Here is a 21,485-nt window from a genome sequence, read left to right as displayed (position 1 = left end):
ACTCTCAATCATACTAACCAATCTAGAGAGGCTGTGACCACAGAAAACATGGCAATTTAGATAATACTTTTACATCTATTCCCTGTCACTACTCATGATCTCAAATTTATACTACACTGTATCTTAAAACTAGCATCCTAGCCTTTCCAGGATATACAGGTATGACTAAGCCCCATGTTCCTTTCACATAACCGATCCTTTCTCTGTGAAAACCATGGTTGATAAATAAAAAGCGTGTAAAGTATAACATCAGTGGATTGCAAACTTGAAGTTGTAAGTCATCAATAACAATGTAGCCTCACAAATCCTCAAATAATCAACTCTTAAATATAAAACAAACAGAGGGTTGCTGGAGAGGTTGTGGGAGGGAGGATGGGCTAAATGGGTAAGGGGCATTAAGGAATCTATTCCTGAAATCATTGTTGCACCACATGCTAACTTGGATGTAAATTAAAAAACAAATAATAGTAAAAAAAAAAAAAAACAAAAAAAACATTATTAAAAAAAAAAGAAAAAGGAAACCTCAAATAATTGAGTAAAAAAAGTTATAGGGGTGCCTGGCTGGCTCATCCAGAATAGCATGTGACTCATGATCTCAGGGTTGTGAATTTGAGCCCCACGGTTAGATATAGAGAGAAAAATGAGATTTTTAAAGAAGATTTAAACAGAAGATGATTAGTAGGTCTTTCCACAGATACACTTGTTCCATTGACACACTTCATCTCATGAGTTTTAAATAATTTTAATTTTCTGTGGAATTTAACACCTATGATTGGTTAATTCACAACACAGACCTAGTTCCCCCTAGTATGAATTTTTATATTGACAGAATTGTCTAAAGAAATGATGACCTTCACCTGGGTGGTTCAGGCAGTTAGTTAAGCGTCCAACTTCAGCTCAGGTCATGATCTCACAATTGGTGGGTTCGAGCCCCATGTCAGACTCTGTGCTGACAGCTCAGAGCCTGGAGCCTACTTCAGATTCTGTGTCTCCCTCTCTCTCTCTCTCTCTCTCTCTGCCCCTCCCCCACTCACACTGTGTTTCTCTTTCAAAAATAATCATTCAAAAATATTAAAAAAAAATGACCTTCATTACAAATGTGTAATGTTTCTGTCCAGTATGAAGTCTTTGGTGTTTCCTGAAGTACAGAACTTGACACATATGTATGGTTTCCATGTTATGTGAATTTCTTCAAGACCACAAAGCACAACGTTGTACATTTTTTTAATCAGTGTTTTTAAATCACTGTTTACAGTCTTTTTAATCACTCGAAGTCTGTACCTCTTAATCCCATTAACCTTGTTTATCCCCCTCCCCAATTTCTACATTTTTAATAAACCTGATCACACTCATTACATCTGTAAGGCTCCCTCTAATAATAATTATGTTCCATAAGGGATAATAAGCTTTGGATAAGCCTTGCCATACATCCATTTTGTGTGCTTTTTTCAGAGATTTGTTTCTGATATCAGGTGAGGTGTGAACCCTGGTTATCAGCTTTCCCTCATACATTAGTTCCACATGGTTCCTCTCCCTGATGGAATCTCTGATGTTGAGTAAGGCTTGAACACTTGCTCATTTTTTGTAAGGTTTCTTTCTGAGTTCTTTGATGATCTGCAAAGCTTGAGCTTTGAATAAAAGCACTGCCACACATATTAGGTTTATACTTTATTTTCACAGTTAATTTTCTGATGCCTAGTAAGTTTTGCAAATCGAGTAAAAGCTTTGCCACACTCATTACATTTATAAGGTTTCTCTCCAATATGGATTTTCTTATGCTGAATAAGATGTGAATGCTCCCTAAAGGCTTTGCCACTCAATACATTTGTATGGTTTCTCTCCAGTATAACTTCTCTCATGACTCTAAACGTCTGAACGTTTGGTGAAAACCTTAGCATATTTATTACGTTTACAAGGTTTTTCTCCTGTATGAATTCGCTGATGTTCCACAAGGCTTGAATTTCGGGTAAAAGCCTTGTCACACACATTACATTTGTGTGGCTTCTCTCCAGTGTGCATTTTCCGATGCCTACTAAGCTTTGCAAATTGGGTAAAAGCTTTGCCACACTCATTACATTTGTAAGGTTTCTCTCCAGTATGGATTTTTTTATGTTGAGTAAGATTTGAGCGCTCAGCAAAGGCTTTGCCACACTCACTACATTTGTAAGGTTTCTCTCCAGTATGAGTTCTCTCATGACCCAAGAGGTGTGAACGTCTGATAAAAGCCTTATCACATTCACTACATTTATACGGTTTTTCTCCTGTATGAATCCTCTGATGTTCTATAAGGCTAGAACTTTGGATAAAAGCCTTGCCACATACATCACATTTGTGTGGTTTCTCTCCACGATGTGTATTCTGATGTCTAATGAGATGTGAGCACTGTTTAAAAGCTTTGCCACACTCATTACATTTGTAAGGTTTCTCTCCAGTATGGATTTTCTTGTGTTGAGTAAGATTTGAACGCTCAGAAAAGGCTTTGCTGCATTCATTACATTTGTAAGGTTTCTCACCAGTATGCACTCTCTCATGACTCCAAAGTTGTGAACGGTGGATAAATGCCTTTCCACATTCATTACATTTGTAAGGTTTCTCTCCAGTATGCACTTTCTGATGATTTGCAAGGTTTGAATTTTGACTACAGACCTTGCCACATATGTTACATTTATATGGTTTCTCTCCTGTATGGACTCTCTGATGTCTGGTGAGGCTCGAAACCCTGTTAAAGGATTTGACACATTCATTACATGTGTAAGGTTTCTCTCCAGTATGGATTTTCATATGTCGAATAAGACGTGAGCGCTCAGAAAAGGCTTTGCCACAGTCATTACATTTATAAGGTCTCTGTCCAGAATGAATTATCTCATGACTCATGAGGTTTGAGCTTTTGCTAAAAGCCTTCCCACATTCATTACATTTGTAAGATTTTCCTCTAGTGTATGCTCTCCTGGCTTGTGCAGGTAACAAAGGATATTTAGAAATCGTCCTAGATTTATTCCAAATGTTTCTGGTACTGGGAAGAATTCTTTCAAGTGGTGAGACTGAGGAACCATTGCTGACAGACTTCTCAGTTGGATTACATTCATACATTTTCTCCTCACTATGAAATGTCTGCAGTTTGGGCAGATGTGCCTGAGAAATTAATCCAATTCTATTTTCCAAGCAGTTTATGTACTGGTTTCCAGCACCACTTCTGTTATTGTCCATTTTTAATAAATTCCTTATAAATGGTTCATCATGCATGAAATGCTGGTATGTACTATTTCTTACAGCAACACCCTGCTTTTCAGGAAGAGTAACTGAGGACTGATTAACTTGCTGATCTTTTCTCCAAGTGAGATTTTTGTCATGGGTCAAAGGCACTTCTTTGTAATTTCTTGCATCACATTGCCACTGACTTTCAAACTCATGCATATCTTCCCAGACTTCCTGGAGATCAAAATCCTTGATGCCATGACTTTCATTTCTCTCCAATAACACTAAGTGATAAAATTCGCCTTTATTAATGTCCTCTGTTGGTGATAATTCCTTGATTGCAAATCCAGCAGAAGTACTGCCTATCAAATAGAGTTGGAAAGTAAATATTTTATAGCAAATTACATGATTACACACCAAAATACTTTACACTGAACACAGGAAGTTTCTCAAACATGGTCTTCAAACACTATTGCTAAATACAATGTTTTTAAGTTTCTTTTTATAAATGTGGGGATAGTGCTTATACTTACACATCTATAGGAATATGATTGTGTTATTAAAAGCCTGACCTTACAAACAGCACCTGATGTAGCAATAGACATAATACTGACTCATCCTGTAAGAACTTATACTATGGATATGAAGGACAAGTGGAAAACATTCAACGGGGAGACAGTATAGTGTTATAGGAAGATTGTAGGCTTACATCTATTTCAGTATTTGCTCTAAAAATTATCAAACTAAGTATCCCATGTCCATTTTTAGGTATATACTCCAAGGAATTAAATAATATATACATGTTCCAGGAGACACATACAAGAATTTTTTTTTTGAAGTTTATTTAAAGACTGAGCTTGTGAATGGGGGACGGACAGGGAGAGAAAGAGAATCCCAAGAAGTCCTCACACTGTAAGCGCACTGTACAATGCGGGGCTCAAACTCAGGAACTATGAGATCATGACCTCAGCCAAAATCCAGAGTTAGACACTTAACAGTCTGAGCCACCCAAGTTCACCAAAATAATGTATCATTATATACAAAAGCTATGGCAAATCAAGTTAATGATATGTCTGTGACTAAAGCAGTAACTTAAAAAAAAAAAAGTACGCTTTCAAAATATAAAAAATACTAAGGTTAAAGAATGCCACAGGGGCGTCTGGGAGGCTCAGTCTGTTGAGTGCCCGACTTTGACTATGGTCATGATCGTACCGTTTATAGGTTCAAACCCTGCTTCAGGCTCTGTGCTGACAGCTTGGAGCCTGGATCCTGCTTGAGACACTGTCTCTCTCTCTCTCTCCCTCTCTCTCACCCGTACCCTGTTCATGCTCGCTCTCTCTCAAAAATAAACATTAATAAAAAAGAGATAAATTTAATTGAGGTAAATATGTATTATAACAATGAGATATCACTACACGTGAGAATGGTGAAAATACAGAATGCTAACACCAAATACTAGTGTGAATGTGGAACAGTAAGAACTCTCATTCATCGCTGATGGGAATGCAAAATGGTATGCCACTTTGGAAGACAGTTTGCCCTTTCTTAGAAAACTAAGTGTACTCTTAAATATGATCTAGCAATCACACTCCTTGGTATTCACACAAATGAGTTAAAAATTTATGTCCCCATAAAAACCTACACACGAAATAGAGGAATCCTAAAATGTGTATGGAACCACAAAAGACTGTGAAAGCCCAGAGCATCTTGAGAAAAAAACAAACCTGGAGGCATCACATGCCCTGATTTCAAACTCCTTAATTACAAAGCTGTGGTAATTAAATCAGCAGGGTATTAGGGGCGCCTGGGTGGCTCAGTCGGTTAAGCATCCAACTTCGGCTCAGTTCATGATCTCACAGTCTGCGTTCAAGCCCCACGTTGGGCTCTGTGCTGACAGCTCGGAGCCTGGAGCTTGCTGCAGATTCTGTGTCTCCCTCTCTCTGACCCTCCCCCATTAATGCTCTGTCTCTCTTTGTCTCAAAAATAAACAAACATTAAAAAAATTTTTTTAAATCAGCAGGGTATTAGCATAAAAATAGACACACAGATCACCAGAAAAGAGCTCAGAAATAAACCCACACACAGTCAATTAATTTACAACAAAGGAGACATGACTATACAATGCAGAAAGAACAATCTCTTTAGTAGATGGTTTGGGAAAACTGGACAGCCACAGGCAAAAGACTGAAACTCGACCACTGTCTAACGCCATACACAAAAAGTAACTCACAATGGATTAAAGACTTAAATCTAAGACCTGAAACCAAAAAATTACTATAAGATAGGGGGTAATGAGTTCCTTGATAGAGGTCTAGGGAATGATGTGGTTTTTCTTTTCTTGTTGTTGTTTTTGACTGCTGACAGCAAAAGAAAAAACAACAAATGCAGAAGTGGGACTACATCAAACTAAAAAGTGTCTGCACAGCAAACGAAACACTTTTTCAACAAAATGAAAAGGCATCCTTAGTAAATAGGAGAAAATATTAGCAAATTAAGTATCTGATAAGGGCCTAATAATCCAAAACATAGACAAAAATCGCTCAAATAATCCAACTAGAGAAATGGGCAGAAGATCTGAATAGATATTTTCGAAGACCTAGAGATGGCCTAAAGGACTGTGAAAAGAGACTTAACGCCCATTCATCATCAGCGAAATGCAAACCAAAACCACAATATCACCTGACACCTATTGGAATGGCAGTTCTCAAAAAGACCAGAAATAACAAGTATTGCTGATGGGGTGGAGAATTTGTGCACTGTTAGTGGAGCCAAAATTGGTGTAGCCAAGAGAACTACCGTGTGTCCACCAATTTTACCTCTGAGTATGTATCTGAAGAAAACAAAACTACTAACTCGAAAAGATAGAAGCGTTCTGACGTTCACTGCAGCATCATTTACAGTAGCTGAGATACAGACACAATCTAAGTGTCCACTGATGGGTGAATGGGTAAAGTTGTGTATATATAACACAGTATGATCCAGCCATAAAAAAGAACAGAATCTTGCCATTTGTGACAACATGGATGGACCCTTGAGGACATTATGTTAAGAGGAATGAGTCAAAGACCAATACATTATGATTTCTCTTATGTGTGGAATCTTAAAAAAACAAAACAACCCCTCTTAGATACAGAGAACATAGTGGTGGTTATTAGAGGCAGGTATTGAGGGGACGGTGGCAGAAAAGGGTGAAGGTGATTAAAATGTTTAAAAAAAAAATGAGGGATGCCTGGCTGGCTCAGTGAGTAGAGCATGCAACCCTTGATCCTGGGGTTGTGAGTTCAAACTCCACCATGGGTGCAGAGTTTACTTAAAAACAAAACAAAAATTGCTGCTGCCACTTGAGTTCCTAAAACAATAAAAAGAAAACAAAACAAAACCAAGCCCCCCAAAATATCAATATGGTACTTTCTGTATACCAGGAATACAATACACATCTATGGAAAGATACAAGTTCTTCCCACAGAAAAGCTCGCTAGAGATATCAGTAAGCTGTGCTGTACTTACACTATATCTAATTTTGGATTTTCACTTTTTGGAATTATCCAAATCATGACTTCTTCCTAATTAATGCACAAGCATCCAACCTCAAGAAGCCAGGATGGCCCAGGAAAGAAAGAGATAAACTTTAGCTCTACTATATTAGACAGATACTACGTTTTGTTTGTCTCCTGAGAAGTTCTCCCAGGGATACAAAATGGAAACGGAAAGTGAATAGGTCCTGGGGTCTGCACTACAGAGGCCTCAGCTCAGTCCTCCGCAAACCAAGGCACCAGTATGGTCAGAGGGGCCAGGTGCTATCAGTTGTAGGTCCTATCAGTGGGAGTTTAAAGTTCTACACATGTGACTTACTCATCTGAATACCAGAATAAGAAGTGTGTGTGGGTGGGGAAGGATTTCCTCTGACAGCTCCTAAGAATAAACTTGTATTTTCCCACAAATTGTTCCCAAACAATATTTACTGGAGCAGCTTACTCTCTGCTCATCTGAGCTCTGACTTGTGCTCACATCCCCATACATTCCCTGAATGTTCCCCTATATTCACTTCACTTTCCACAGTCCAGGGCTCTTTTCTCTGGAAACAGGTGATGGGGATGATATTCAGCTCAGGAAGAGATTTCCAGTTAAAAGAAAAAAGGAACATGATCTGCTTTACTCTTCCAGAACACATGCCCAGCACTTTGTTCAGCAAAGAAAAGAAGAAAGGACATTCATTATATGTGGGTGAAAATTAATCAACTGACTGCTTGAATGCTTAAGGAGTATTTTAAGTATGCAGAGATCTGGTTCTTTTCTAAGAACTACTGAATAAAAAGCACAAGGGTAAGACCACAGAATCAGAGATTTAAATAAATTCACCATAACGTTTCCTTTTCCCCCCAATTTTAAATAACGTTATTCTCTCTGAGCCTTGTCTTTAAAGAGGTCAGAGAAATTGGACTTTGCTAAGAATTTAAGGGTTTTAGGTCCTATTCCCCAGACTCCGAGATTTTTACTTAGATTCTAGTTAGTTAGCAGAGTGTAGTACTGGTTTCAGGAGTAGAATTCAGTGATTCTTCACTTACATAGAACACCCATCACCAGTTCCCTCCCTTTAGCTTCTCTGACTGCTAAGTTCTGCAACCACCTAAACAAGCAGGAATGCAGAACTTCTGAAGCAAAGGGAAGTTAAGAGTCCATTTGCCACATTATGAAGCCTTTCCATTCTCAATCAAAACGGCCTCAATCAGTCCTTTCAAGAATAGGGATGTGAGGGGCGCCTGGGTGGCGCAGTCGGTTAAGAATCCGACTTCAGCCAGGTCACGATCTCACGGTCTATGAGTTCGAGCCCCGCGTCAGGCTCTGGGCTGATGGCTCGGAGCCTGGAGCCTGTTTCCGATTCTGCGTCTCCCTCTCTCTCTCCCCCTCCCCCGTTCATGCTCTGTCTCTCTCTGTCCCAAAAATAAATAAAAAACGTTGAAAAAAAAATTAAAAAAAAAAAAAAAAAAAAAGAATAGGGATGTGAAACTCCTATGATCAAGTCAGGGCCTCTCAAGAAACTGCAAAGTCACGTAAAATTACCGACTTCTGGAGGGAAGTTATCCTCACCCAGGGAGACCAGGTTCCTGTAGTTCTCCAGCATCACGTCCCTGTACAAGGCCCTCTGAGCGGGGTCCAGGCACTCCCACTCCTCCTGAGAGAACTCTATGGCCACATCCCTGAAGGTCAACCGCCCCTGAAATGAAAACACACTTCACCAAGTGAACACGGAAACTGTTCTTATTTTGACACAAATGAGAGAAGCAAAATTATACTTGGCTGGAGTGAGTGTTCTTTTACCCATGTAAGATAATTTGAAGAGCAGATAACATAAAATTAGCCATTTTAAAGTACCATTCAGTGACATTTAGTGCATTCACAATGTTGCACAAACATCACGTCTCATCCCCAAAGGAAATCCTTTACCCATTAAGCAGGTACTTCCTAGTCCCCAGTCCCTGGCAACCACTAGTGCTTTGTCTCTATGGATTTGCCAATTTTGGATCTTTTCATGTAAAGGAAAGGTATCAAAAATGTGACCTTTGGCATCTGCCTTCTTTTACATAGAATCGTTTGGGGTTCATCCATGATATAGTAGCATCAGTGGTCCATATCCTTTCTTCTGTCTGCAGAGTATTCCATTGCAGGACTAGACCATTTTCACTCAACTACTGATGGGCATTTTGTTGTTACCTTTGCTGATGTTAATAAGTTGCTATGAACTTTCTAGTACAAGTGTTTGGATACCTGTTTTCAATTCTTTTCGTTTGTACCTAGCCGTGGAATTACGAGGTCACATGGTTTAATTTTTTTCAGAATCTTCCACAAGCTTTTTCACAGCAGCTATGTTTTCACAGCAACGTGTCATGATTCGAATTTCTCTACATCTTTATTTTTGTAGTTGTTGTTGTTTTACAATAGTCATCCTAGTGGGTGTGAAAGGATACCTCATTGTGGTTTTAATTTTGCATCTTACTAATTGACTACTTTCATGGAACATCTCTTCATGTGCTGGTTTCATTTGTGTACCTTCTATGGAGAAATGTCTATTAAAATCTTTTGACCATTTTTTAAGTTGGGTTCTTTGTATTTTGGTTGTTGAGTTGTACAAGTTCTTCCTTTATTCTAGGTCTAGACCCTTCATAGATATGTGATTGGCAGATTATTTCCTCCCATTTGGTAGATTGTTTCACTTAATGTGATAATGTCCTTCAGTGCACAGACATGATTAATTCTGATGATGACCAATTTATTTTCTTTGTCTTTTCCTCTTTTGCTTTTGGGGTCATGGATAAAAATCCAGTGCCAACCCTAAGGTCATAAAGACTCAACCCTATCTTTTCACTTAAGACTTTTATAGTTTTAGCTCTTACATTTAGTCTTTGATTAATTCTGAATTGATTTCCTTATATGGTACAAGGTAGTTTCAATTTCATTCTCACACAGATATCTAGTTGTGCCAGTACCATTTAAGAGACTATTGTTTTCCTACTGTCTGTTTTTGGCACACTTGTGAAAAAGGAATGGATTGCAGATGTATGGGTTTATTTGTGGATGCTCAGTTCTATCACTTTGATCTACATTTCTAGCCTCTGATGAAATTACAGTTTTGATTACTCCAAGTGACTGTAGTGAGATTTATGTTGGGAATTGTAGGCACTCCAATTTTGTACTTTCTCACATTTATTTTGGTTATTTGGCATCCTTACCAATTCAATATGAGTTTTAGAATCAGGATTCCCATTTGTGTAAAACACGCTGTTGTGATTTTGCTGAGGACTGCATTACTCTTTGTATCACTCTGGAGAGGACTCCCACTTTATGGTCCTCCAATCCACAAACACAGGGTATCTTGACATTTATTTAGGTTTTCTTTAATCTTCCTCAGTAACTTTTTGGTTTTCACTGTGTATAAATCTTCCATTCTCATGGTTAAATCTATCTCCATTTGTTTTCTTGCTCTTGTAAATGAAACTGTTTACTTTCCATTGGTTGTAACTGCATGGAAATGCAACTGAATTTTGAGTGTTGGCATTGTATTTTGTAACTTCCATCAATACATTGTCTCTAAGTTTGAGGATTCTTTATTTCTAAATATAAGATCATGTATGCTATAAATAAAGCTAGTTTGATTTCTTTCCCAATTTTGACACATTTTATTTATTTTTACTCTGTATTTTCTCTGGTTACAACCTCCAGTAGAGTGTTGATTTGTGGTGGCAAAATGGGGCACACCTGTTTTGTTGTTGGTAAGAGGGGGAAGTTTCCAGTTGTTCACCACTGAGTGTGTTGTTAGCCACGGAATTTTCATAATGACCTTTTTCACACTGAGCAAGTTCCTTTCCACTCCTAATGTTTGAGTTTTTGTTGGATGCAGTGTCTGACTCTGGATTTCAGCTAAGGTCATGATGTCACAGTTTATGAGTTTGAACCCTGCATCAGGCTCTGCGGTGATAGTGTGGAGCCTGGTTGAGATTCTCTCTCTCCCTCTCTCTCTGCCCCTCCCTCACTCACACTCTCTCTCAAAATAAATAAAAACTTAAAAAAAAAATGTGAGCCATTGTAAACAGAGTGGAATCATTTTATACAATTCCTTTGTGTTTTACTGAAGAGTTGAATTTATGCACATTTCAAGTTACTACTAGTTAAGAATTGCTTCTAACATCTGCTGCTTGTATGTCTACTATTTTCTTTCGTAATTCCTCCCTTCATTGGATGTCTGTATTTGTGTGCGCATACCATTTTGACTGCCTTTGTATTGATTTTTCTGTATATATCCCTGTTATTTTCTGAGTGGTTATCCTGGGGATTGCAGTTTTTACATATTAGGCTACTAATATTTGAATTTCAGTTGATACTAACTTAGCTTTAATAGCATACTAACAAGCCTGTTATACAACCTTTATCTTCTTGTCAAAAACTACTTCTTCATAAAAGATATGAACATATGTTTCATACACTCAAGAGCAGATTTTTATTATTGTTTTACACATTTGTCTTTTTTCTAAAATTTTTTAATGTTTTTATTTATTTTTGAGACAGAGAGAGACAGAGCATGAGCAGGGGAGGGGTGGAGAGGGAGACGCAGAATCCGAAGCAGGCTCCAGGCTCTGAGCTGTCAGCACAGAGCCCAACACGGGGGTCGAACCCACAAACTGCGAGATTATGACCTGAGCCGAAGTCGGACGCTTAACCGACTGAGCCACCCAGGCACCCCTACACATTTGTCTCTTAAGACACACAGGAAAAGCTGAGTTAGAAAACAAAAATAAATTAATACTGGCTTTTATATTCACTTATGTAGTTACCTTTACTAGTGTTCTTTATTTGTTCCTATGGCTTTGAGGTACCACTAATTTCCACCCATTTCAGCCTGAAGAACCCATTTGGCATTTGATGTAGGTTAAGTCTGTAAGTGTGAACTCCCTCAGCCTTTGTTCATTTAGGAGTCTCTTAATTTCACTATCAATTCTGAAGTATAGTTTGCCTGATAATGAATTTCTGGTAGATTCTGTTTTAATCTTTCAAACTTTATGTCATGAGAATGCTTCCTGGCCTCCACAGTTTCTAATGAGAAACAAGCCGTTAAACTTATTCAGAATCCCGGTACCTGAGAAGTTTCCGTCTTGCTACGTTCCACATTTTTTTTGTCTTGTAAAAGTTGAATGATTATGTGACTGCCAGAGATCTCCACGCATTTGACCTAGTTCAAGTTCACTGCATTTTTTTTGGACGTGTAGGTTGTATTTGATAAACATGGGAGGTTTTCAGCTCTTCTTTCTTCAAATGTTCTTTCTGCCTTTCCTTCTAGAACCCCTATTACGTTTGTATCAGTATTTGTTATAGTGTCCGAAAGGTTTCTTGGTCTCTGGCCATTCTTCTTCCTTTCTTCCCTTTTATTCAGCTTTTTTCCCCTTTCTTCTCCTCACATTTGATAATTTCAATTAATCTATGTTTAGGTTTACGGATTCTTATTCTTTTTGACCATCTGCTGATGAACCCTCTAGTGGTTTTCAATTTTGGTGTTTATACTTTCTTAACTCCAGAATTTCTATTCCATCCCTGTACTATTATTTCTTTGTCTTTAATGACATTTTCTATCTGTTGAAACATTGTTCTCCTACTTCTCAGTTCTCTTCCATGTTTTCCTTTAGCTGAGGATGTTCAAGACAGTTAATTTAAAATCTTTACTTAATAAGTGGAATGTCTCTGCCTCCTCAGAAAGACCATCATTAACCTGCTAATCATCCTTAACAGATGTACAATCTTAAGATATCCTTAGATGTCTGTAGTGAGGTCAGCCTACTCAAAAAGAGCCATCATGGCATTCTTTAAAACATTCCTTAAAGGACCCAAGTATCTTCATTTAGAGAATGCTCCAATGAGGATCTAAAATAGCAGTTATTTCCATGTTTACTAAGATGAAAACAACTTGCATTTATATGGTATGTAAATATTTCAATTTGCAGAATATGATTAAACATTTATTGGAGAATATATTCTAATATCACATTACAATATTTAAATGATTTTTTAGAAGATTTGCACTAAAAAACAGGTTCCTGATGAAGACAATCAATGATGCTGGAAGATACGACACGGAAGGCGACATTTTACTTATTAGTTTCTAAATTGCATCACTGCGTGGAACTGAACCAGAAAAATATATACTAGAGTGGGTTAGTGCAAAAATAATAAAATTTAACAATAATTTGCAAAATGACAATTGAACACCAGCCTCTCCGATGATACAAAGTTCTGCTCCTATGTCTGGCTAAAAGATGTGCAGCGTGTAAGAGTTCCTAAAAGAACACCATGGTCTTTATGTGATGGATGTGCTATAAATAATTTAAAGAACACTTCCTGAGGTTAGCTAGGGAAATACTGTAATGGGATCAGGAGTAACTTACTACATCACCTGCAGGAAATTACATTCCATCTGACGTCAATATACTAATGTACTTTGATGACAAACTCCACCTCCTGACCCAGACCCTTTGCTTCTTACACACACAATGATTACTGATTGTTTTCTACACATTCACGTCTGTAAGATCTTGTTTCCATCACATTTACCATGTGTGTAATATCTTGTGAGCTCAATAAATACAGAGATCCCCTGTTTGGGGATCTTGTCTCCTCCTGGACATTAGCCTCTCTCATGTTCCATTCTGCGTCTGTCTCTGGTTGGACAAGACAGAACTCCAGACTCATACACTGTGACACTGTTAGAGCAGCAGGTTGATTCTACAGTTGAAAACTAATTATGTTAATAAAACGCCCTCTATATTTCTTATTTCTACTTTGAACTTCCCATTCTATTCCAAAGTATTAATATTGCACAGTCAGAAGCACAATGACCCATCTTTATCGTCAAAAGGCGTTTGTAAAAACAGACGAAACAAATTTCCGTCAAACGTATTTTCCAGGGCTTATCATGTACTTGTGTACATTAATACATTACTTACATATGTAATCTCTTTAATCCTGGTTTATATGACCTGAAAGGGCACTCAGAAGGGACCTCTGAAGAATTCTTACTGCCCAACCTCACAGACACCACAGAGCCTACTTCCCATCTCTAGTTCTTGACTGTGAAGAAAATCCTTCACAGGATGACCACCTAAAAGGAGCATCTTCCCAAGTTCCACGTCACTGGGTCACAGTGAGATGGAATCTGCACGGAGAGGAGAGGAGACTGGGAGAAGGCTCTGGGTGTGAGTAAACAATTTAGGCAGGACATCTTGGAGACAGAGAAGATTAACAAGTCCAAAGTGTGACACATTAGGAAAAGGAACAATCAACGAAAAAAAGAATTTTACCTGGAAAAGAGCCATTCCTTCTTTTTTCCCTCTTCTTCTAGTCTTCTTTCTCAGGTAAGGTTATACTGTGTGACAAAAGGTATGTTGTTTAACCTTTAGAATCAACATAACCCCTTCCTCTGCCACAATATACATAAGGAGAGAAACTTACTGTTGGAAAAAGTCCTTTCCTGCCCACTGCAACAGGAGGATGCAGGGACAATAATGTCCTATGTGGTGGCCAACAAGTGCATTTTTTACCCACTTCTTCACGAAGGCCTTCCCTACTGCTCAAATTTACACTCCACTGCAACTGCATTGTCTTGTCTGCCTGGCACTTGGCCAAACGGAATGGCCTCTTTCAAGATCTTGGCTCCTCCCTAGGCAGCCAGCATCCAAGGAATGGTTGATGCAGTACACAGAAGCCAGTACATTCCATCAATATGGACCAGCCCTTAAGGGCCACCCCAGCTCCACAGTTCCCTGGTAGCAATACTGAGAAGTTTAGATCTTTGTCCTGATAGTGATGGGAAGCCTGTAAAAGGGTTTAATGTCAAAGGTTGACACAATCAAATGTTTAAGATTTAGCCAGGATAAACAGAGAGGGTGGAGCGGACAGAGGCATGTCCCCGTCTCTGAGGCTATGCTCCTGCCTCGTAGTGGTTTTCAATATTTTTGGAACTGGTCACATTGTGAACTCCAATTATAACTGCACACCCTCTCCCAGAAAGCTGCCAAAAACAAACACACCCACAGGGTGAATTGGTATCATCCAATCTGTGGAGAGCCTGAACAAATCAAAAAGGCCCCCGAGTCACAGCACTGGACAGATTATCTGATCTAAAAGTCAACAAGGAAACAATGGCTTTGAATGACACACTGGACCAGATGGACTGAACAGACATATTCAGAACATTTCATCCTAAAGCAGCAGAATATACATTCTTCTCCAGTGCACATGGAACGTTCTCCAGAATAGACCACATAATGGGACACAAATCAGCCCTCAGCAAGTACAAAAAGATTGAGATCATACTGTGCATATTTTCAGACCACAACGCTATGAAACTCGAAATCAACCACAAGAAAAAATTTGGAAACGTAACAAATACCTGAAGACTGAAGAACATCCTACTAAAGAATGAAAGGGCTAACCAAGAAGTTAAAGAGGAAATTACAAAGTATATGGAAGCCAATGAAAATGATAACACCACAACCCAAACCCTCTGGGACGCAGCAAAGGAGGTCATAAGAGGAAAGTATATAGCAATCCAGGCCTTCCTGAAGAAGGAAGAAAGATCTCAGATACACAACCTAACCTTATGCCTTAAAGAGCTAGAAAAAGATCAGCAAATAAAACCCAAAACCAGCATAAGACAGGAAATAATAAAGACTGGAGCAGAAATTAATGCTATCAAAACCAAAAAAACCAGTAGAACAGATCAATGAAATCAGAAGCCATATGCCATATGCCATAAAATGGACAATGTGGAAGAAATGGACAAATTCCTAGAAACATATACACTACCAAACCTGAAACAGGAAGAAATAGAAAATTTGAACAGACCCATAACCAGTAAGCAAATTGAATTAGTCATCAAAAATCTCCCAAAAAACAAGAGTCCAGGGCCAGATGGCTTTCCAGGGGAATTCTACCAAACATTTAAGGAAGAGTTAACACCTATTCTCTTGAAGCTGTTCCAAAAATAGAAATGGAAGGAAAACTTTCGAACTCATTCTACGAAGCCACCATTACCTTGATTCCAAAACCAGACGGAGATCCCACTAAAAAGGAGAACTACAGACCAATTTCCCTGATGAACATGGATGCAGAAATTCTCAACAAGATAGTAGCCAACTGGATCCAACAATACATTAAAAAAATTATTCACCACGACCAAGTGGGATTTATACCTGGGAGGCAGGGCTGGTTCAATATCTGCAAAACAATTAATGTGATTCATCACATCAATAAAAGAAAGGACAAGAACCATATGATTCTCTCAACAGGTGCAGAGAAAGCATTCAACAAAATACAGCATCCTTTCTTGATAAAAACCCTCAAGAAAGTAGGGATAGAAGGATCATACCTCAAGATCATAAAAGCCATATATGAATGACCCAACGCTAATATCATCCTCAATGGGGAAAAACTGAGAGCTTTCCCCCAAAGGTCAGGAACAAGACAGGGATGTCCACTCTCGCCACTGTTATTCAACATAGTACTGGAAGTCTTAGCCTCTGCAATCAGACAACACAAAGAAATAAAAGGCATCCAAATCAGCCAGGAGGAGGTCAAACTTTCACTCTTTGCAGATGACATGACACTCTATATGGAAAACCCTAAAGATTCCACCAAAAAACTGCTAGAACTGATTCATGAATTCAGCAAAGTTGCAGGATATAAAATCAATGCACAGAAATCGGTTGCATTCCTATTCACCAACAATGAAGCAACAGAAAGAAATCAAGGAATCAATCCCATTTACAATTGCACCAAAACCCATAAAATACCTAGGAATAAATCCAACCAAAGAGATGAAAAACGTATACACTGAAAACTACAGAAAGCTGATGAAAGAATTGAAGAAGACACAAAAAAATGGAAAAAGATTCCATGCTCCTGGATAGGAAAAACAAATATTGTTAAAATGTTGATACTAACCAAAGGAATCTACATATTCAATACAATCCCTACCAAAATAACACCAGCATTCTTCGCAGAGGTAGAACAAATAATCCTAAAATTTGAATGGAACCAGAAAAGACCCCGAATAGCCAAAGCAATCTTGAAAAAGAAAACCAAAGCAGGAGGCATCACAATCCCAGACTTCAAGCTATACTACAAAGCTGTAATCATCAAGACAGTATGATACTGGCACAAGAACAGACACTCAGATCAATGGAACAGAACAGAGAACCCAGAAATGGACCCACAAATGTATGACGAACTAATCTTTGACAAAAGCAGGAAAGAATATCCAATGGAATAAAGACAGTCTCTTCAGCAAATGGTGCTGGGAAAACTGGACAACGACATGCAGAAGAATGAACCTGAACCACTTTCTTACACCATACACAAAAAGAAACTCAAAATGACCTCAATGTAAGACAGGTCATCTCAATGTAAGACAGGAAGCCATCAAAATCCTTGGGAAGAAAGCAGGCAAAAACCACTTTGATCTTGGCCACAGCAACTTCTTACTCAACCCGTCTCTGGAGGCAAGAGAAACAAAAACATAAATGAACTGTTGGGACCTCATCAAAATTAAAAGCTTCTGCACAGCGAAGGTAACAATTAGCAAAACTAAAAGGCAACTGACAGAATGGGAGAAGATATTTGCAAACGACATATCAGATAAAGGGTTAGTATCCAAAGTCTATAAAGAACTTATTAAACTCCACACTCAAAAAACAAATAATCCAGTGAAGAAATGGGCAAAAGACATGAATAGACACTTCTCCAAGGAAGACATCCAGATGGCCAACCGACACATGAAAAAATGCTCATCATCAGGGAAATACAAATCAAACCCACCATGAGATACCACCTTACACCTGTCAGAATGGCTAACATTAACAACTCAGGCAACAACAGATATTGGTGAGGATGCGGACAAAGAGGATCTCTTTTGCATTGTTGGTGGCAATGCAGCCATTCTGGAAAACAGTATGGAGGTTCTTCAAAAAATTAAAAATAGAGGGGCGCCTGGGTGGCGCAGTTGGTTAAGCGTCCGACTTCAGCCAGGTCACGATCTCGCGGTCCGTGAGTTCGAGCCCCGCGTCAGGCTCTGGGCTGATGGCTCAGAGCCTGGAGCCTGTTTCTGATTCTGTGTCTCCCTCTCTCTCTGACCCTCCCCCGTTCATGCTCTGTCTCTCTCTGTCCCAAAAATAAAAATAAAAAACGTTGAAAAAAAAAAAAAATTAAAAAAAAAAAAAAAAATTAAAAAAAAAAAAAAAAATTAAAAATAGAACTACCCTATGACCCAACAATTGCATTACTAGGCATTTATGCACGGGATACAGGTGTGCTGTTTCAAAGGGACACATGCACCCCCATGTTTACAGCAGCACTATCAACAATAGCCAAGTATGGAAAGAGCCCAAATGTCCATTGATGGATGAATGGATAAAGAAGATGTGGTATACATATATATATACAATGGAGTATCACTCGGCAATCAAAAAGAATGAAATCTTGCCATTTGCAACTATGTGGATGGAAGTGGAGGGTATTATGCTAAGTGAAATTAGTCAGAAAAAGACAAAAATCATATGACTTCACTCATATGAGGACTTTAAGAGACAGAACAGATGAACATAAGGGAAGGCAAACAAAAATAATATAAAAACAGGGAGGGGGACAAAACATAAGAGACTCATAAGTATGGAGAACAAACTGAGGTTACTGGAGGCATTGTGGAAGGGGGGATGGGCTAAAAGGGTAAGGGGCACTAAGGAATGTACTCCTGAAATCATTGTTGCCACTATATGCTAACTAATTTGGATGTAAATTAAAAAAAATGAAATTAAAAAAAAAAGGCAAAGGAAGAATTGAGCCCTTCTTACCTAACTGCTTGAGCTGGGGTATCAATCTTCTCCTGCTGGCCTGGATCCTCATTCGCAGGCCTTCAGACTGACTGAGTTACACCACTGGCTCTCCCGGATCTCCAGCCTGCAGATGGCAAATTGAGGAACTTCACAACCTCCCTAATTGTGTAAAGCAATTGCTCATAATACCTCCTTTCCTAAATATATCCTATTGGTGACCTTCTATCTGTTAAACTTGCTAAACTTATTTATTAATTCTCGTAAGTTTTTTCTGCAAATACTTTTAGAATTTCCACACACACAGCCATGTCATCTGTAAGTAATGAAACACTTATTTCTTCCTTTTCAATCTTTGTAAGATCTGGTTCTCTTTCTTCATTGTTTTTAAGTTTATTTATTTATTTTGAGAGAGATGGAGATGGCACGAGCGGGGGAGGGGCAGAGAGAGAGGGAGAGAGAGAGAATCCCAAGCAGGTCCAGCACTGTTGTCACAGAGCCTGATGTGGGGCTCCAACTCAGAAAACTGTGGGATCACAACCTGAGCCCAAACTGAAGAGTCTGACACTTAACTGACAGAGCCACCCAGGCACCCTGATCTGTTTTTCTTTCTTAGTTTATCTTCTAAAACACCCAGTTCAAGTGTGATTAGAAATGGTAACACAGACAACCAGTTCTCATTTGTCATCTTAGAGGGAAAGGTTCCAATATTTCACTATTAACATGCCTTGTGTTGGGAATGTTTTAAAACCCTTTATCTAATTAAGAAACTTTCCTTCAATTCCTAGTTTTCCAAGATTTTTTCACACATGAATAAGTGTTGAATTTTATCAAAGATGTTTTTCTGCCTCTATTCTGATGATCATATAGTCTTCTTTTCTGTTAATGTAATGGATTACATTATTGCCTTTGAAATGTTAAACCATTCTTTTATTCCTAAAATAAATCCAACTTGTTTGTGAAAAAAGAAAGAAGTCTGAGTTGAGTGAGCAGAACTGGATGTAAGTAAATTCTGAAATGGTGGCCTGGACAGGCTGAAGTAGAAAGGGCTTGTCCTAATTCCAGATTACCTTTCATACTCATAAACAAGAGAAGCTTCTCTTTTATGGGTTTAATCAAAGTCAAGCATTTAATTCCTCCTTCCCAGAAAAACTGTATGACATTACAAATAGTTACTAGTCCTGGAAACCATGAAAAACGGTCACCTGTGGGGTTGAGCTCTGAGCAATCATGAAAGGATGGGCAGTGTTGGAACAAAGTTCCACATCAATCCAGCCCACCCATCAACTTCTTTACAGAAAAGATAAAGGGGCCTTGGGGGTATCATCTACTTATTTGGAGATATCAGCTCACTGTTCGGTAATTTAAAAACTGACTTAAGGGAAGAAGAGAGCTGTTGAATATTAAATTAGCACACTAAAGTAGGTTTAAGGTAGTGTTAAAAGATTATCAACATCCTTAACGGATGTGTAATGAAACACTATAAAGTTATTTGCCAGACATCCAAGAATACTTCGAATATATGATAGAGTAGAAAGCATGTAAAACTCATAATCTGAACGATAAAATTAAGAGGTAAAATAATCTGGAAATTAAAAAGCTATCCAATGGATTATGATATTAAAGATAAAGAGGATACATCAAATTTACAAAAGAATGCCATGAGCCATAAAAAAGGGGGAGAGAAACAGTACTGTTAATAATGGCCACTGTAAAAAGCACCATGTGGTTACAGAAAGTCTTCCCTCATTGACTGACTGAGCTAGGCCTCTGCCCTCTAGATGAGTAGGGGTTGCAAATGGCATTATCTTCCCATGCAATACTTAGAAAGTGCAGATGCCTCAAACACCAGGTGTCACAACTCGCAATCTCTCCTGCATAACTGGAACAATTCACCAAGTTTTAGATGAATGAGGTCATAGGGCCACAAATCAGTACGTCACGACGTAACATCCCATACCCAATCAATTCAGTACTCACCAGAGTTTGGGTCCTGTGCTTTGGCCCAGACCACTACGTGTTTTGTTCTCTGTATAAGTCTCTCTGTGTCCTTGTTTTTCTTCTGTCCTTTGGTCCATTTCCGTTTCCCTCCCTCGCTATTCCTCCTCCAACCGTGTGACCCCACTCTGCTGCAGCCTCTGTTTCTATCCCCGCCGTTCTTTCTCCCCACACCTTCTGATGACCCTCTAACTCCGCAGATTTCTGCGTCTTTCCCCGCCGTGTGTGTCCCCTCTTTGCCCTCCCTGTGGCGGGGCGAACGGCCTGCATCCACCTCACTAGTGACGACTGCGCCCGACACAGTTGGGGGATGGGGTCGGGGGGAGACTCGGGAATCACAGAAAGGTTCTGAGCAGGAACGTAACCGGGCAGGGATATCGGGATCTGCAGGACCACGGGCAGAAAGGCTGGGCCCGAATCCGCCTCGGAGCGATTTACGCCGGAAACGACGGCAGACCCCCGGGACCCGCCCCGAGCGAAAGAACTCGGAACTTCTTACAGCCACGCCGCAAGAAGGGAGAGGGAGGAGACGGTTCAAGAACTTTACCTTACCAGCCGACCCCGAAACCTGGGGTGGAGGCGGGCACTAAAGAGCGCGACCGCTGGTGTGAACCAGAAAAATGGAGACTCTCTCACCCGAGAGCGCACGTTGCTCTGCGGGATCAGCTTCCGGGGCTGCAGAAAACCGCGCAGGCGCGTTCGTGGCGAGGCGGTGCCAAGGCAGGTAAAGGACGTGTTGGTTGGGGGCGGGGCCTGGGCGCGCAGGGTGCTACCCCGTTTGCCCATCTCGTAACGTCGGCCAGTCCGTTTGTCCTTCCTGTCTGGCGTTTTCTGGTTCTGCTTTTGGATCCCTTCCAGACCCGCTGGTGTACTTTGGAGCCAGGCTGGGTACAACCTCAGGGAACGGTAGGCCGCTTGTGTTGG

General features: G+C 39.5%; 2 protein-coding genes across 2 annotated transcripts in view; both read right to left on the bottom strand.

Moving 5' to 3' along the window:
* Positions 1–1,759: 1,759 nt before the first annotated feature.
* LOC132691085 (uncharacterized) lies at positions 1,760–21,287 on the bottom strand. Its single transcript, XM_081791387.1, has 5 exons — positions 21,198–21,287; positions 18,585–18,690; positions 14,037–14,101; positions 8,284–8,410; positions 1,760–3,557 (listed from the first exon to the last, which is right to left on the bottom strand). The coding sequence occupies exons 3-5, from the start codon at positions 14,049–14,051 to the stop codon at positions 1,864–1,866; spliced, it is 1,836 nt and encodes a 611-aa protein (XP_081647513.1). The 5' UTR covers positions 14,052–14,101; positions 18,585–18,690; positions 21,198–21,287; the 3' UTR covers positions 1,760–1,863.
* Positions 1,925–21,485, bottom strand: part of LOC144612731 (uncharacterized) — a 59,191-nt gene continuing 39,630 nt past the window's right edge. Inside the window, exon 6 of the transcript XR_013552467.2 lies at positions 1,925–2,001. The gene's annotated coding sequence lies outside the window, so the exon portion shown is untranslated. The remainder of the gene's footprint in view (positions 2,002–21,485) is intronic.

Source organism: Panthera onca, chromosome E2 (assembly GCF_046562875.1).
Source record: "Panthera onca isolate mPanOnc1 chromosome E2, mPanOnc1 haplotype 2, whole genome shotgun sequence".
In the NCBI taxonomy this organism is placed as follows: Eukaryota; Metazoa; Chordata; class Mammalia; order Carnivora; family Felidae; genus Panthera; species Panthera onca.
Note: the sequence above shows the minus strand (reverse complement) of the source record. Positions and strands in the feature narration are given on the sequence as shown.